At 35.1% G+C, this 16,495-nt stretch overlaps 1 protein-coding gene across 1 annotated transcript in view; it reads right to left on the bottom strand.

The window, feature by feature from the left end:
- The window catches only part of PTPRC (protein tyrosine phosphatase receptor type C), a 140,804-nt gene extending 124,581 nt beyond the window's left edge, over positions 1-16,223 (bottom strand). The window contains exon 1 of the mRNA XM_044674914.1: positions 16,157-16,223. Coding sequence (XP_044530849.1) covers positions 16,157-16,223 — 67 coding nt within the window. The remainder of the gene's footprint in view (positions 1-16,156) is intronic.
- Positions 16,224-16,495: the final 272 nt, after the last annotated feature.

The raw sequence follows: 16,495 nt of genomic DNA, 5'->3' as shown, positions 1-16,495 counted from the left end.
GAGGCAGCTAGGTGACTTAGTGGATTGGGAGCCAGTCCTAGAGACAATATGTCCTGGATTCAAATCTCACTTCAGACACTTTCTAGCTGTGTGACCCTGGGCAAGTCACTTAACCTCCATTGCCTAGCCCTTATAGTTCTTCTGGCTAAGAACCAGTACAGAGTATTGATTTTAAGACAGAAGGTAAGGGTTTTTTTAAATAAAATAAAATAATTGATTCAAGACTCTTCCTAAATAAGAGCATTGTATGTTCTTTAGGAAGGCACTGCTTATGCTCTTAAAAATTATCAAGGGAAGCTATAGAAATTTTCGGATAAGAGACTAACCTATAAGGGAGAGGGGAGAAAGAGAAGAGCAGTATTAGTTGGTGATTCCATTCTTGAAGTATCAAGGCAGCTGAAGTGGTAATAAAGTGGTCTAATGTCTTCCTAAAACAACACCTGGGACATACAAATTTATATGAAATGAAATTCAAGAATAAAACCAGTGGTCAAATGCATTGTCTTTATGAAAATGTTCAATGCTTAGGCAACAAATGAGGAACTAGAAACTCCAGTGCAAGGGGGCAAATTTGACCTCAAAGGTACTAATGACTTGTTAGAATGAAACCAGTGACTGGATTGTGGGTCTTGAAAGGTATATTTTATCCAAAAGAAATCAAGATATCTAAATAAAAAAAGGAGATGGGGACTACTGTCTATCAGCAAGCTTTATTAATGTAAAAAAAAAAACCCTAGAAATGACAAGGGGAAACATATGTTCTTTTTTTTATTTGAGAATTTTTATTTAATTAATTAATTTGGAGTATTTTCCCATGGTTACATGATTCATATTCTTCCCCTCCCCTTCTCCCACCCCTCCTCCCATAGCCAACAAGCAATTCCATTGGGTTTTACATGTGTCATTGATCAAGAAATTTCCATTACTATTAATATTTGCATTAGGGTGATTGCTTAGAGTCTACATCCCCCATTGACCCAGGAAACATGTTCTAAGAAGAAATGTAGACCACCAAGACAAAAAGAAGAAATAGATAAGAAATTGGGGGGGGGGGGAGGAAGGTCACAAATAAAGGGTCATGAGTTCATTTATGTAGTGTTTTATAATAAAAAGTACTTATGTAACTCTTTAGGGTTTACAAAGTGCTTTACAAATCCTCCTCATTTTATCTTCACAACACCTTTAGGATGTAGAGTCTATTATCTACATTTTATATGAGATAACTGAGGCAGACAGCAGTCAGGTCTGCAGGGTCTCTCAAATAGGAAGTATTTGTCAGGAGTTAAACTCTGGTTTTTCTGACTCCAAGTCCAGCACTCTATTCACTGTGTCATCTAGTTACCTGAAATGGTTAATGGTAGGAAATTTTAATAGAACATTGTGTGTAGCACTCTCTGCCAAAGGATGTGCTTCTTTGCTTATTTGTGACTGTTTAATCTATCTAAAAGTGAAAGAACCAACAAGCAGAGAACTAGTTTTTACTAATGGGAAATGGTAGGGACATTGAAGAGAATCACACATTTCATCCTAGTCTGTTCTTGAAAAGGAAAACTGTTATGCACTCCAGATTTGGGGAAAATATATCTCAAATAATTCAGAGGAAAGATGGATAGGATTCCATGGAGTAAAATGTGTCAGGGACTTCTGGTGGTACACCAAATAGAGTGCTATGGCCTGGAGTCCGGAAAATTTGAGTTCAAATCCAGCCTGACAATTTTGAAATATTTGAATATGGCAGATTAATTACCATTATTTGCTTAACCATTGTTTCAATTTCCTCAACTGGAAAATGAGGGTAATAGTAGCACTTACCGCCTAGGATTTTTATGAGAATCAAATGAGATTGAGTTTAGTAAAAGCATTTAACATCTTTTTAAAATTAAAGTTTAAAATTTTACTCTAAATAATTGTATATAGTGATTATATAGAATTACTTTGCAAGTATACCTATTTCTTTTTTATTTCAAAAGGTACCATTTTATGGGTATAATTTATTATTGGGAATAATCTATATTTCTACCAATGCAATCAATCACAACAAATAAACATTATTTTTTTTTAACTTTTCATTTCCCTCTTTGCCTTTATAGATGGGAGATTTCCTTAAAACTGTGTGTTAGTTGCTGTAAAGTGACATTTTTTTATCTCTTCTCTGGCCATAGAAACATAGAAAATCTTTGATTATATCTAGATTTCATCTAATACAATCAGAAATCATCTCTTTCAAATCTCTCCTCTCAATAATAAGAAACTGAGACCCAAAGGAGTAAAGTGACTTGACCTGGGTTCTTCTTGCCCTTTGCCCCTTCTTATCTTGTTCTTCCTCTTTTCTGCTCTCTTAAAATATAAGGTCTTAATTATTATGTTTTGGGCCTTGAGTGAAAGGAAAAGTTTTGGAGGGAACTAAGAACATGGATTATCAACCTACATTTATCAAATCACTCAACAATTAAGACATTCATTGTATACTCTGAATACTTAACAACAGTCTTTGTAGTGGTTAACATAGACTGAATGATATTTTCATATGAATCTTCTAAAAGTTCAGTTGGATGGTTTAGGAAAGATTATCTGGCATCTACATTTCTGAGAATCAAATCAAAACTTCCATTTTTTCCATGATTAAAGTGATTAGTAAAGGTCAAGTTACCCTCCTCTACTTAATCAGAATAAAATCTAGATTATTTGGGTAAGTATTTCAGGCTTTCATTTCATATCACCTCAAAAACAATTCAATTGTTTAAAAAAAAATCTGTTTCATTTACTCCAAAGCAAAAGAATTGCTTTCTGTGCTTAATAATTTTCCCTTGTTACTTTGCTTTGAGTAAATTTAGTTTGGTTTTTAGAGTCCAACTAAAGTCACCAAAAGTAGAGCCTAGTTTCCATCCAAATCAATACCAATGGTCCAATTTATGATGGGGGACGTGGAGGAGTGTGAAATTGGGAAAGGAGGGTCAGAGAAAAATGATATTGTTAAGTGACAAGGTATAGTGTCATGGAGTGCTGGCTTTGGAATTAAGAAGACCATGTTTCAAGTCCTGACTCTCTAATACATACTAGCTTGGTGACCATAAGCAAGCCACTAGATTCCCTGACAATTCTTTAAGACTCTAAGTTACTAATCATTTTTCAGTCTACCTGGGTTTTTATCATTTTCATAATGCCAGTTCCCACCACTTTTTATTTATTTATTTATTTTTTTAAATTTTAAACCCTTAACTTCTGTGAATTGACTTATAGGTGGAAGAGTGGTAAGGGTAGGCAATGGGGGTCAAGTGACTTGCCCAGGGTCACACAGCTGGGAAGTGTCTGAGGCCGGATTTGAACCTAGGACCTCCCGTCTCTAGGCCTGGCTCTCAATTCACTGAGCTACCCAGCTGCCCCTCCCACCACTTTTTAAATCAAGGGTACAGATTAAAAAAAAGAAGAAGAAGAATTATGTTTTTCTCCCTTGCCTTCAATTTTCTTTTTCTGAGTTGGTTAGCTCTAAATCCCTCTGCTTCTCCTGTCTTCTATCAATAACACCTTTTTCCAAAGGCAGGTGGGGCAGGTAGTGTAAAAGATCTTGACTGTTAAAATAGTTTCCTCTTTGGGGAGTTTCCATTATGCCAATGAAATCATAGATCCAGCCTCTAGCTCTGTACTACTACTGATGTATACACACAAAAAATGATAGATGATAGATTGATACATAGATGTCTTAGATTGCCTAGAACACTGGGAGTCTGAGACTTTGTGTCCTACCTAAGGTCACAGTATCAGTAGTGATATTTAAAATGAGGTCTTTTCCCCTCTAAGGCCAGCTTTCTATCCACTGCTACATCTAAATCTGGTAATATTTGCATATGTATATAATATATATGCATATGTATATACACATATACATACACATAAAATATAGAGACACAAGGTTTCATGCAAACATATATATGTATATGTAGACACATATATGAACCTGTAATTTAATCAGAATTAGGCAAGTATAGAATTTTTGCTTTTTTTTTTATACTGGGTGAATCAAGATCCAAAGTCTAGGGGGGAGCTTGGTGGCTCAGTGGATTGAGAGTCAAGCCCAGAGATGGGAGATCCTAGGTTCAAATATGGATTCAGAAGCTTCCTAGCTGTGTGAACCTGGGCAAGTCACTTAACCCCCATTGCCTAGACCTTACCATTCTTCTGCCTTAAAACCAATACCCAAGCATTGATTCTAAGACGGAAGGTAAGGGTTAAAAAAAAAAAAAAAAAGATACAAAGTCTAGAAGATTAAGCCCAATGTTAAAAAAAGAAAATGAAATTCATTAGAGATAAATGTTAAGTCTTGCACCCAGGGACAAAAGATTAACTTCAGAAATAAAGATAGGGGAGGCATGGTTAGACAACAGTTATTTAAAAAAAAGAAAAGATCTGGGTGTTTCAGTGGACTTCAGGCTCAGTGTGAGCCAGTAGTATAGTGGCAACTAAAAATATATATGATATTGCATAGCATTAAGAAAAGCATAACTTTCAGAAAAGAGATAATAGTGCCACAGCACTCTAGCATCATTACACTGTATCTGCAGTACTGTAATCATTTCTGAGTCTCATGGCTAAGTAAGTGGGAAAGTATCTAGAGGAACCTTTCTCTGGGTTCGGAATAGTGAAGAGACTTAACCATTGCCCATAAGAATCTGGTAAAATATTAGCCTGGAGACAGGAAAACTCATAGATGGCTACTAATAGTTATAGTGCAGTATTTAAGCTCTATCATATGAAGAATGGATGGATAGGTCTGGTCTTTTGGGCCCCACTGGGCAGAACTAGACAAAATGGGTGGAACTGCAAAGAGGCCATATTGGGCTTTCTGTCAGGAAAACAATTTCCCAATAATTAGAGTTATCTAAAAGTACAGTGTTCTATCTTAAGAGGTGGTAGGTTTTCCCTCTTTGGAAGACTAAATAGAGGCTAGATGACTGTTGATTTGGTATGCTGTATTGAAGATAACTTTAATATATAGTTTAGCAGGGGTGGCTGCTAAATACTTTATAATTACAAATTCGGGTACCTTTTTAGTTTTGTGAGTTCATATACTATCTTTCATTTTACCTTTGGATCCTCAGCACTTTGCACATGGTAGATAACTAATAAATTCTGGCTGCACTGAATTTTATTCAATATATTTTCTGGGAAATTTGTCTCATGTTACCAACAACTACTCTCCAAACAGTCATAAAACACCTACTATGGGCATGAGACTATGCTGGTTGTCCATCATGACTATGAAGTAAATGCTGTAGAAATACAGCAGACCTAAGATTTACAAGGGGTGGTCAACGGACCTACAATTTCATTGGCATAAAGAACACCCAGGTGAGGTAACTCTTTCTAGCAAGCAGATGGGCACCTTTTTTAAAATCTATCTTAGTAACACTGGCATATTGTAGGACTCTGAAGTAAAAGGAAGCCTAAGTAGGGTCCTGCCCTCTGAGTCAATTACTACTGAGTTAGGGGTGCCAGAAGGCCAAAATGAGTGGCACTCAATGGTAACAACAATTCCAGCAGGATATTTAAACGAACCACATAGTGGAAAGAGAACCAGTGCATCTTGCTTTAGACTGGTTTGTTAGAAAGAAAGAGTAGCTGGAGAGCATGTGGAGGAAAGACCTATTAAGGTTGCAAGGAAGCATGACACAGGTACCATTTTACAATGATTTTAAAACAGGAAGAAGTAGTTTAAGGAAAATTATTGGTGCACCTTCCCACATATCCCCATGAGAAAAAAAGTAAGATAGCAAACCAGTCCAAACATAGTATTCTCTAGAACTTGTGTGAGGGCATGAGAAAGAGCAAGAGAATTGAGAGATGTCCTTCCATAGAAAATACATTAGAAGCCCAAGCAACCAAGGCAACTGAAAATACATTGATGTAAGGCAACCCAACAAGAAGCGTGTTATGAGAAAAGAAATGTGCTGAAGGAAAAGAAAATTATTCTGTCACTACCTAATACCACAGAGGATTAAACATTTGGAACTAAAATATCAATAGCTGCTCAAAAACAAAACAAAATATTATATTAAAAACTACAATAAAAATAATCTTAACATAGGTCCACAACCAATATTTTAAATACTTCTTTATTGATTAAGATGAGTACAAATACCCAGAATGCCAGAATTAATGATCTTACTATGTTTTCATCCTGATACCAAGATCAGCTTATTGATTTGTCTCATTGAGGCTTTGTCCTCCTCATCTACCATTTCTGGTACAATAGAATCCAGTCTATAGAATCATAAAAACTCATAAATTCAGAGCTCAAGTTCTATAATGCTATAAAAATTTGCAAATTTTGTAATTTGCATTATTTCAGTTCTTCAAAATAACTCATGAGGTAGTTGTTCTTATTTTATAGATGAAGAAGTACAGCTGGGGCCTTCAGAGAGGAAGAATCATCATCCCCAAGTTCAAATTTGATATTCATCACTGGAAAAGTCACTTAACTCTGCCTCCATTTTCTAATTTGTAAAATGAGCTGGAGAAAGAAATGGCAAACCACACCAGTATCTTTGCCAAGGAAATCCTAAATGAGGTCATGAAGAGTCAGACATGAATGAAATGACAGAATAACATAGATGAAGAAACTGAGAACAAAAAAGATTAAGTGATTAGTTTCTTAGAATCGGATACCAAGATCACCTCATCCAAACCATTCCTGAACCAGAACTTCCTCTATGACATGACCAGCTAGTAGCTATCTAATCTTTGAATACCTCCAGTGAGGGGAGATCTTGCTACTTTCTGAGATCAACCATGCAAATGTTTTTCTTTCACCAAGTATCAGTTCATTACTTTGCTCTGTGGTTGTACCTTCTGGAGCCAAACTATGAGTCTAATCCCTCATCACATGACAGTTTTTAAAATATCTGAAGCTAGCTATCTTGACACCACCTCCTGCCCTTGTCTTCTGTTCTCCATACTAGCTATCCCAGGTTTGTTCAACCAGCCTCTCATGACTTGAACAACTATCCTGGCTGCCCTTTTCTGGATGTCCTTCCTAAAGGTGAAACCCAAAATTGAACATTTTAGATATTTACTGAAAGGGGCAAAGGCATTGGGACCAATAGGTCCTCCTTAGTCCTGGGAACTATATTTCTTTTAAATGAGTAGCACCATAGTGCTTGAGGAGCAACATGATATAATGGATAGATTTCTGGACCTCAAGTCAGGACACCTGAATCTGAAAACATCCTCGTTATCTGTGTGACTATTCACAGATCATATCACACATATCTTTCATTAATTTGGTATTATTCACATTGTCTATCTTACTTATATTACTTATATTCCTTATTGTTAAGGAAAGCCTTTTGAAAATCATAAAGTGCCACATAAATATGAGTAATTCTTATTGGTATTATTTTGATCTGGTCCTATAATTTCATTTACAAGGAACTTCTGGGGAAGAGACTCCCTCTCCACCTACATAAATACACAACTACTCTGGAATTTATAGGTCTTGGAGAGATGCCTGGGACAGAGGTTAAATGACTTTTCCAGGGTCACACCACCAGTATATGTAAGTATAGAGCTTAAATAGCTCTAATTCAGCCTATGATCACATTTATTTTTGACTTCCAGATTACACTGTTGATTCATGGGTCTGTCTGTAGACCATTCAGTGGCCCAGATGCTTTTCTAATGAATTGCTATCTACCTATTCATCCATCACTTTGAAAAAAAAAAAAAACCTTACCATCTGCCTTGAAATCAATACTTAGTGAGTATTAATTCCAAGGCAGAAGAGTGGTAAGAATTGGTAATTGGGGTTAAGTGACTTGTCCAAAGTCACACAACTTAGTGTCTGAAGGCACGTTTGAACCCTTGACTTGCCTGTCTCCGGATCTGGTATTCTATCCACTAAGCCATCTCACTTTTCCCTTCCCCTAACTATTACTTGTAGAGTTTATTTTTTGAACTCCAAAATGTAAGAATTTATATTTATCCCTTCAAATTTTCATCTTCTGAGATAGCTCAAAATAGTATCATAGAATCATGGAATAGAAATAGAATGAGCTTTAGAGATTATATTAATCTTAGACTTCAGAGATGAGAAAGCTAGAATCAGAGAGTTTGAAATCCTTTAATTAAAGATCCCACAACTAGTTAGTGACAAAGTAGAGATGAGATCTCAGATTCTCTTGTTCCTTTCCAATTCTTTTAGGGGAGAGGCTGAGACACAGAAAGAACAGAGGAAAGAGAAAAGGAATGGAATGGAAGGTTAGTGAAGAAAGACAATATCATCCATTTTAGAAACCTCAATGAGACTTACTACCTTGCAAAAATACACAGGTAATTTGACGAGGAAATTGATGACCAACACCAAATTCAATTTTTACAGCAATAAAAGACCCTGCAAACATCATGTCAAATTTTTTTCACTCTAACCTGTTATGTCTCAGTTTTGGAAGGAAGCCTGTTTCATGGTCATCCACACTGTCAGTTCAAGGGACAAAATGGTTTTGATGTTAGAACTTCATTTGAGGTTTTGAGATTTTTTAAAAAGATGCTTATGTTGCTTTTTAGAAACTTGTCAGTTGCAAATGTAAGTCAAATTCAGATTTGTTTCAGATAAAGATGTTTCAGCTCCTTAAATAAGAAGCAACCAGAGCATCAAGGTTCCAAATAAAAAGTCAGGGATAGTTGACTTTTTTTTTACACTGTGCTGAGAATTTCCCAAGCATTCGTTGGGTTGTTTTGGTGTCATTTGTGTTTTTGGCTCTGCCAAGATGGCCTCTGTAACATAACATCACAAGAACAGCTTAGATTGAATTGTCTAGTGCAGTGAATCAATAGAAAAATGAGCAACTAATGTTCATTAGCAAACTTGTCCAGTCACATCTATAGAACTGCATGCTGTACTGTGAAGAGTGTGGCATTTGAAGCAAGAGTGTGGGGTTCAACAAGTTTGGATGTGAAATTTTCTTGGCTGTTCCTCTCATTGTCAATTGTTTTCAGTAGTGAACAGGTGACAATCCATTATCATTTAAGGTTCAGGGTAGTGATGACAATGGATATGCTTCAAGTTGAGTTCAGCCTCAACTTTTTGTTGGTATTATAAATCAGGATCGCAGATCCAGAGCTAAGAAGAACCTTTAAAATTCCTATTTTTATCCTCTCATTTTATAGAAGAACTGGAGTCAGAGAAAGTAACTTGCCCACATTATTTAGGTAGTAATTAGCAGTCAGAATTTGAGATTAAGGTCCATGAATTCACATTTAGCACTTTATTGAAAAATTAGAGTTAACGGCAAATATTTTATTATTTTCCCCCATTTTTTAAGTGTTGACTGGGCCTGTGATATATGAGAGTAGATTAAGCCTCTATACTTTCTGACCTGGTTCCTTTGTGACTAATTTCAAAAGTTGACAAGATGACTGGCTAGCTTTAGGGTCTTGGGAGGTTTTTGTTTGCTTGGTTGGCTTTTTGGGTTTTTTTTGTTCTGCAAGATAATAAAGCCTTAACAATACAAGGCTGGTTATGCTGCTATTGCCTTTTTAAAGTAATCAATTAACGATTTGACTTAGTGACAAATCTATGTCTAAATCTAAATCTATGTCTTGTGCTCATAAAGTGGGTTCCTCACAAAGTACAGAGGATACCACTCATTGTTTGCTCCTGCCTGGTACATTTTTTCCTCTCTTATTCATCTAGAAAATGAATAAAAGACATTAGCACTAATACCATGGTCTAGGGATCTCAACAATAAAATGAGTCTAATTAATTCTATCGATAGACCTGGGCTTCCTAATGCCAAGGAAACTTTAAGTCAGTAACTAATAAAATAAACTGCCAACAAACAAGAGTATTTTCCAGATGTGAAGGAAAGTAATAAAGAAAACAGGAAGTGGAAGAGGAAAAATCAGGGGATTTTGGAGTATTCACTTGTTAAAAGGAAACAGTGTAAGGAATAAAGAATAAAGAAAACTTGTGTAGAAAGGTCACCTCCAACACTTCTTGATTCTATAAGTGGCAAGTCATAACTTCTCAACAGCTTGAGAAACTCTTGTAAAAAGACTATTGAATAGTACTAATGTAGTGGTTTGCTAAGCACTTTGCAAAAATTATCTCATTTTTTACTTAGAATGACTCTAAGAGGAAGGTGCTATTGTTATTATCACCACCTTAGAGATGAAGAAACTGAGGCAAACAAGTATCTTATTTGCCTGGGATCACCCAGCTAGTGTCCAAAACTGAATTTAAACTTAGGTCTTCCTCTCTCCAAGTCTAGCACTCTATCCCCTGTGCCAGCTAAGTTTAGAGTGATCACAAAGTCAAATTTTTAACTGATTACTTTAAAAAAGGCAACAGCAGCATAACCAGTCTTGTATTGTTGGTTATGGCTTTATCATATTGCAGATCAAAAATCCAAAAAACCAACCAAGCAAACAAAAATGTCCCAGGACCCTAATACTAGTCAGTCCTCTTGCCAAGGGAGGTTTCTATATCAGTGAAATCACAGGTCTAGTAAAAAAAAAAATCATGTTAAGATATTTTCTTTTTTTTTTTTTAATCCTTATCTTCCTTCTTAGAATCAATACATTTATTGATTCTAAGGCAAAAGGGTAGTAAAGGCTAAGCAATGGGGGTTAAGTGACTTACCCAGAGTTACACACCTAGGAAGTATCTGAGGATAGATTTGAACCCAGGACCTCCCATCTATAGACTTAGTTCTCTATCCCCTGAGCCACTTAGCTGTTAATATATTTTCAATTATTCCCAACCTCCCTACTATTTTTTAAATTCTTCTCTTTTATGTTTCCCTTCTTCATTCCCTTCTTTCTTCTCCTCTAGACCTTTCTTTTTATTTCATGCCCTTCTTTTAAAAACAAACATTTGTTGAGCATTTCTTATATGTGGTATTGTTCTTGACTTTGGGAAAATAATGGTGTACAAGACATAGTCCCTGACTTTAAGAGGTTAAAATCTAGCTGAGGATCAACCAATCAACATTTATTATATATAATTTTATTATATAAGGTGCCATGATATATGCATAAAAAGACAAATGATTATATAAGATAATATATGATAATTACAAAATAAATCAAATGAACAATATTTTAGAAAAAGAAGAGAACTCTTATGTACTGAGATCAGAAAATTAAAAAATGGTCAGAATTGGAAGAAGTCTCAGACACCATCTTGTATAGCCTGTTCCCTCACCTTTACTTTGCTTGCAGGCCTCCAGTGACATCAGGGAAGACTTACTCTTCACAGATGATTGATTGGAAGCTTAAATTTTGGACAGGATTAAATAATGGGAAGGAAGAAAAAAGGAGTGGCTAATCTCTAGCTCATCTTTTAAATTCTGGCATTCACACTATTTCTCTCTTTTAAATCCTGTAGCTGAATTTAACCAGCTAATAAATAAGTACTTGCTAGATTCTGTGAGGTATGTGGGGAAATATATAGCATTCTTGTCTTCAAGAAACTTGCATTGTAGCTAAAAATCATATATATCCATAACAAGATAACACACATGATGGCAAATAAGTAGCATTGAGAATGTGTGCTATAGGGGGCAGCTGGGTAGTTCAGTGGATTGAGAGCCAGGTCTAAAGATGGGAGGTCCTAGGTTCAAATCCGCACTCAGACACTTCTCAGCTCTGTGACCCTGGGCAAGTCACTTGACCCCCATTGCCCACCCTTACCACTCTTCCACCTAGGAGCCAATACACAGAAGTTAAGGGTTTAAAAAAAAAAAAAGAAAGAGAATGTGTGCTATAGAATGTCAGAAAATTTCTTGTAAGAGTGTTGAACATGGTTATAGAGAAGAGGCTGGATTTGAGCTGGTCTTTTTAGGATGGGTGAGATTCAGAAAATTAAGAAATGAGGGTTTTAGGCAAGAAGAAGGATGAGAGAGAAAGTATAGAGACAGTATTAAGAATGTCCATAATGTTCAGGGAAAAGACAATTTTCAACATAGGAAAATTGTGAAAGATATTACTCGAAAGGTTTGAGGTAAGAATAAGGAAAATCTTAAATCAGTGGATACAGAGCCAGTCTTGGAGATGGGAGATCCTGAGTTTGAATATGGCCTCAGACATTCCCTAGCTATGTGACCCTAGGCAGGTTACTTAACCTCAGTTTCCTAGCTCTTGCCACGCTTCTTTCTTGGAACTGATCAATTCTAAGACAGAAGATAAGGGTTTTCAAAAAATAATAATAATAACTAAGCTAAGGATTTTTGAAAAAGAAAATGGCCCACAGAATCAAATGCTACAGGTAGTCCAAGGAGAAAAAGTCTGACAAAGCAAATTGACAAGGCAAATATTTATTCCAGGAAGAAGCTACAGTTAGAAATGAATGCCAATGCCTTTCTCCATATTCTACCATCTTTCCCTATAAGTATCTTCAGTTGCAATTGGATAGACCAACATTCTGATCCTTCCAAATATTAAAGTTCAAATCTAGAAAAGGAAAAAATTAGACAACAATGTCTCTAATGTTCTTTATCATTCTAATATTCCATTTGCCTTAACCTATGAAAATGCCTTATTATGAAAAAACTGCTGAAGCATCTGTAATACTACTATCATCCACAACCATATCTTTCATTCTCATTTTTGAGAATTTATTTTCTTTACATTATGTAGAAATGGTCCTTGTCTCCAACTGCATCTTCCAAAGAATTCCTTTCTCTTACTCCACCTTCAAAAATAAAATTTTTCCATCAGAGTTGTCCAGAAATTTTAAAACTATCTACTTTCTTTCTCAGGAAAAACAAAACAAAACAGAGACAACAAAAAAAAACCAGAACATTTAGGAGAAAGTATATGTAAGCAAAAGACATGACTGCCAATATTTCCTCAGGCATTCCCTGAACCAGAGAGAAATCTTTCATGCTCATTAGGTCAACTTTAACCGGGGCAACTGAGTAGCTCAGTGGATTGAGAGTCAGGCCTAGAAATGGGAGGTCCTAGGTTCAAATCTGGCCTCAGACACTTCCCAGCTGTGTGATCCTGGTCAAGCCACTCTTCCACTTAAGAGCCAATACACAGAAGTTAAGAATTAAAAAAAAAAAAATCTTTAACACATTTCTTGAGCTTTGTGGCCTTAAGCACTTCCATTTTCATTTTTAACTATTGTCTGTTCTTTTATATATTAAAACTAATCAATATAGTCTTCCTCATTAGAAGTGAGTGCCACTGTATCCTTTAAACCCAGTGCTAAAATCTTGGAACTTCTCAGAACTGAATTTCATGGAATCAAAAACCACATGAAGAAGGAAAAATAGAAAAGAAGCAGGAAAAGAAAGAGGGAAGGGAGGAAAATTCCTTGGCTGTAGGAACTACTAAAATATTTAATAAGTGCATGTTGATTGATGGCAGAAAGGAAAGAAAAAGGGGATCGAAGGAAGAAAGGAGCAAAGTTTCAAATATGTTTCCCACAATAATTTAAGAGCATAAAAAACACTTGTCTTTTAAGTTTAGAGATGAAATGTTCATGTCTATTTAAATATATATTTTAACATCAAAACAGGCATACAGAATGAGAAGACTACTGAAAATGGAATATTGTCTGAAAAAATAGCTTTTGATATATGTGTTATACAAAGTTCTAATTAATCTTTCCAAATAATGTTAGTAGATACATCCCTCACTATCATTCATTTTAACAAAGCTAGTTTAGCACATTCTGTAAAACAAATGCAATTTTCCCATTAGCTTGTCATCCAAAATAAAAAATTATGTCTGGAGAAGAAATCTCTCCAGATTGAATTTAAAACTTCTGTTTGGGTCTCAGATGGTGGCTAAGCTGAGGCCATACAATAATTGTAATACATGGACAGTGATTGGGCTGCAGCAAGAACGATTCAGGACTTTCTGAAAGTTACAAATTTTTCTAGATTGCTTCCTTCTGTAACACTTTCGGTACTGGATAACTTACTTATCTTTCCTCTTAAAAAAAACATTTTTATATGATCCCTACCTCTAAATTCATAATTTTAAAATGTTTTCTCTTCTTTATCTCTTTCGCTAAATATTTGTCAATTTTAACAACTGAAATACTGATGAAATGCAAAATTCATGTTTCAGTCAGAATATTCCATCATGAAGATTTCATTTAAGATGTTGCTTTATGAAAAAAATACACAAAATGTAATAACTCCCTACGTTATCAGTGCCATATACTTGAAATACTCTATATTGACATTTTTAGTGAAATTCTGCAGTCAGATCATCAAAATACCACACAACATGGATGGCGATACGTATTGATGGTAACAATTGATTTCATTCAATGTTTCAACTTTATTTATTGCAATGTTATAAATATATGTGTTTGTAACATGTATTATATTGTACATGTATATTACATAATGCATACATATATGTATGTTCACTAATTATTAATTTATTCCTTAAAAAGATTTGATTGTTTATATAAGCAAGGTACTATGCTTGACCCTGCAAAAGGCAAAAGGACTAAGTTCCTGATCCTTAGTGATCTAAAATATATCAAATATTCTAACACCTACTATAAATAATATTATGACCTTATTAAAATAGTTTCTCTTAAAAATAAAACTTATTTTCACACAAAACATCACTAAAAACATAATATCTTTTAAAAATGAAATTTTGTTTTCTCCAATAAAAGGATTCTATTGTTTGCAAGACAGACTACAGGGGCAAAGTTTATAGAAATGAAAATGTATTATGATTTAGGGAGAAGAAAAAGATACTCTATTATTTCACTTTCATTGAAACTACCAAAGAATCCAAACCCTTACTATCCGGTTTTTTGCTAATCAGTGAGACCTTCTCATTGACATAGATAGTAGGTAGATGGGAAAGTTCCAAACTAAAAGATGCTGCTATCCAAGCACAGAGGAGAACAACAAAATCTAGCATCACAAGAAAAACTCCATCCCAGGTTCCCCTCCTCCTGTATTCCCTCATGCTAGACAAAGTAGAAATGACAATGGAATGGCCTCAGGAAGTAGCTGCTGAGCTGCCTTTCTTGAAGAAAGGAGATGAGAGGGGAGTACAAAAAGATTTCAAAATGAAAGCAGAAGAGAATACAAATAATTCTCTCCACTTACTTTATTAGGAGGCTCCCAAAATATCAGCTTTATATTAACTAGTTAAAGAATCACTTTCTAAAGTTAGTATTAACCAAGTCACACAAAAGAACCCTAAAACCCAAACATTCTCCCACCATCTTTGTGACTAACAGAAATATAATCACGCTAGAATGAAAAATGCTGATAAAATATCCAGTCCACAACCCTGCAATGAATTTGAATCTCAAGCTTTCAGATAATTGAATCAAAACTATTTCTGGAAATAGAGTAAATCAAAATGATCTGAAATATTTTTTTGTAGAAAATGAGTTTTTTGCCTTCTTAAGACTCAATGTCTCCTCATCTCTTCTTTTCAAGTCTGACATCTCAAGTTCACCAATATATCCAGGAAGGGTGTTGGCTCCTCGGTTGCCACAGCAGAAAAATATTTGCCCAAGTTCATCCAGGACTTTCCTGTGATACTAAAACCTGCATGTGAAAACTCTTTAGTCATAGGAATCGATAGAAGGTTAACACCGACATATGATTCCACATCATCGTATAAATTTGGCATTCAGTAAAATGCTGAGAGGAGTCATCGAAATTTGAGGAAGCAAATTCATGGGCTGAAACCAGGGAGTGGCTTATATGCTACCAAAGCCTTTCTATATAGATTCACAAAAGCAGGACATAGAATATATTGTGGAAGTTTAAAGAAAAACATGTCTAATTTTTAAAATATTAATAATAAAAACCTAAAATCTGGCATTGAGAAAGTATAGAGCCTTTTTTTGTTATATTTTTCTAAGAGCCTAAAGCAATAGGTAAAAATTGAGAAAGACATTGTTTTCCTTTTAATTGTGATTTTAAAATATATATATATATACTTTTCCAATAGAAGCATTGTACTTTGTCACCCAAGATAAACCTCCAAGTTCTCTACAGGAACTTTGGCATCTCTGCAGCTGAAATTGCCTATTTCCAAGTTACTAAGTCTACCTTGACAGTCACTGCAAATTTATCTTTTCATTATTAGTTATACACATCTTTTTTAAAATTCCCCAAAATGAAAAATCCAAACAAGCAATCATCAACAGCCAAGAACATACCTGTGACAAAGATATCAGTGTCCAGAAACGCAAAGCCAAATGTCAAGAGTTTAAACCACAAAAACATGGTTATATCTGGGAATCAGCTGTATCCTAACGAAACAGCATGCGTCCTTCTGAAAAGGAAAATAATTGTTATTGCTAGAAAAAAAAAGTATTTCTCCACAAAAGAGAATCAGAAATAAAATACTAAGAACACATACTCTGCTGGGTTGTCTTATCAGTCAGAGAGCAATTTCCTCTGTTACCCTTCAACTAACCACTTGCTAGCTACAAGGCACTACTAGGTAGTGATGTCAGATTCGTTTTTACCTACTTCTCAAAAAAATATTGTAGAGT

This window comes from Gracilinanus agilis, chromosome 4 (assembly GCF_016433145.1).
Source record: "Gracilinanus agilis isolate LMUSP501 chromosome 4, AgileGrace, whole genome shotgun sequence".
Taxonomy (NCBI): Eukaryota; Metazoa; Chordata; class Mammalia; order Didelphimorphia; family Didelphidae; genus Gracilinanus; species Gracilinanus agilis.
The sequence above is the reverse complement of the archived record's forward strand: the minus strand, read 5'-3'. Positions and strand labels throughout refer to the sequence as shown.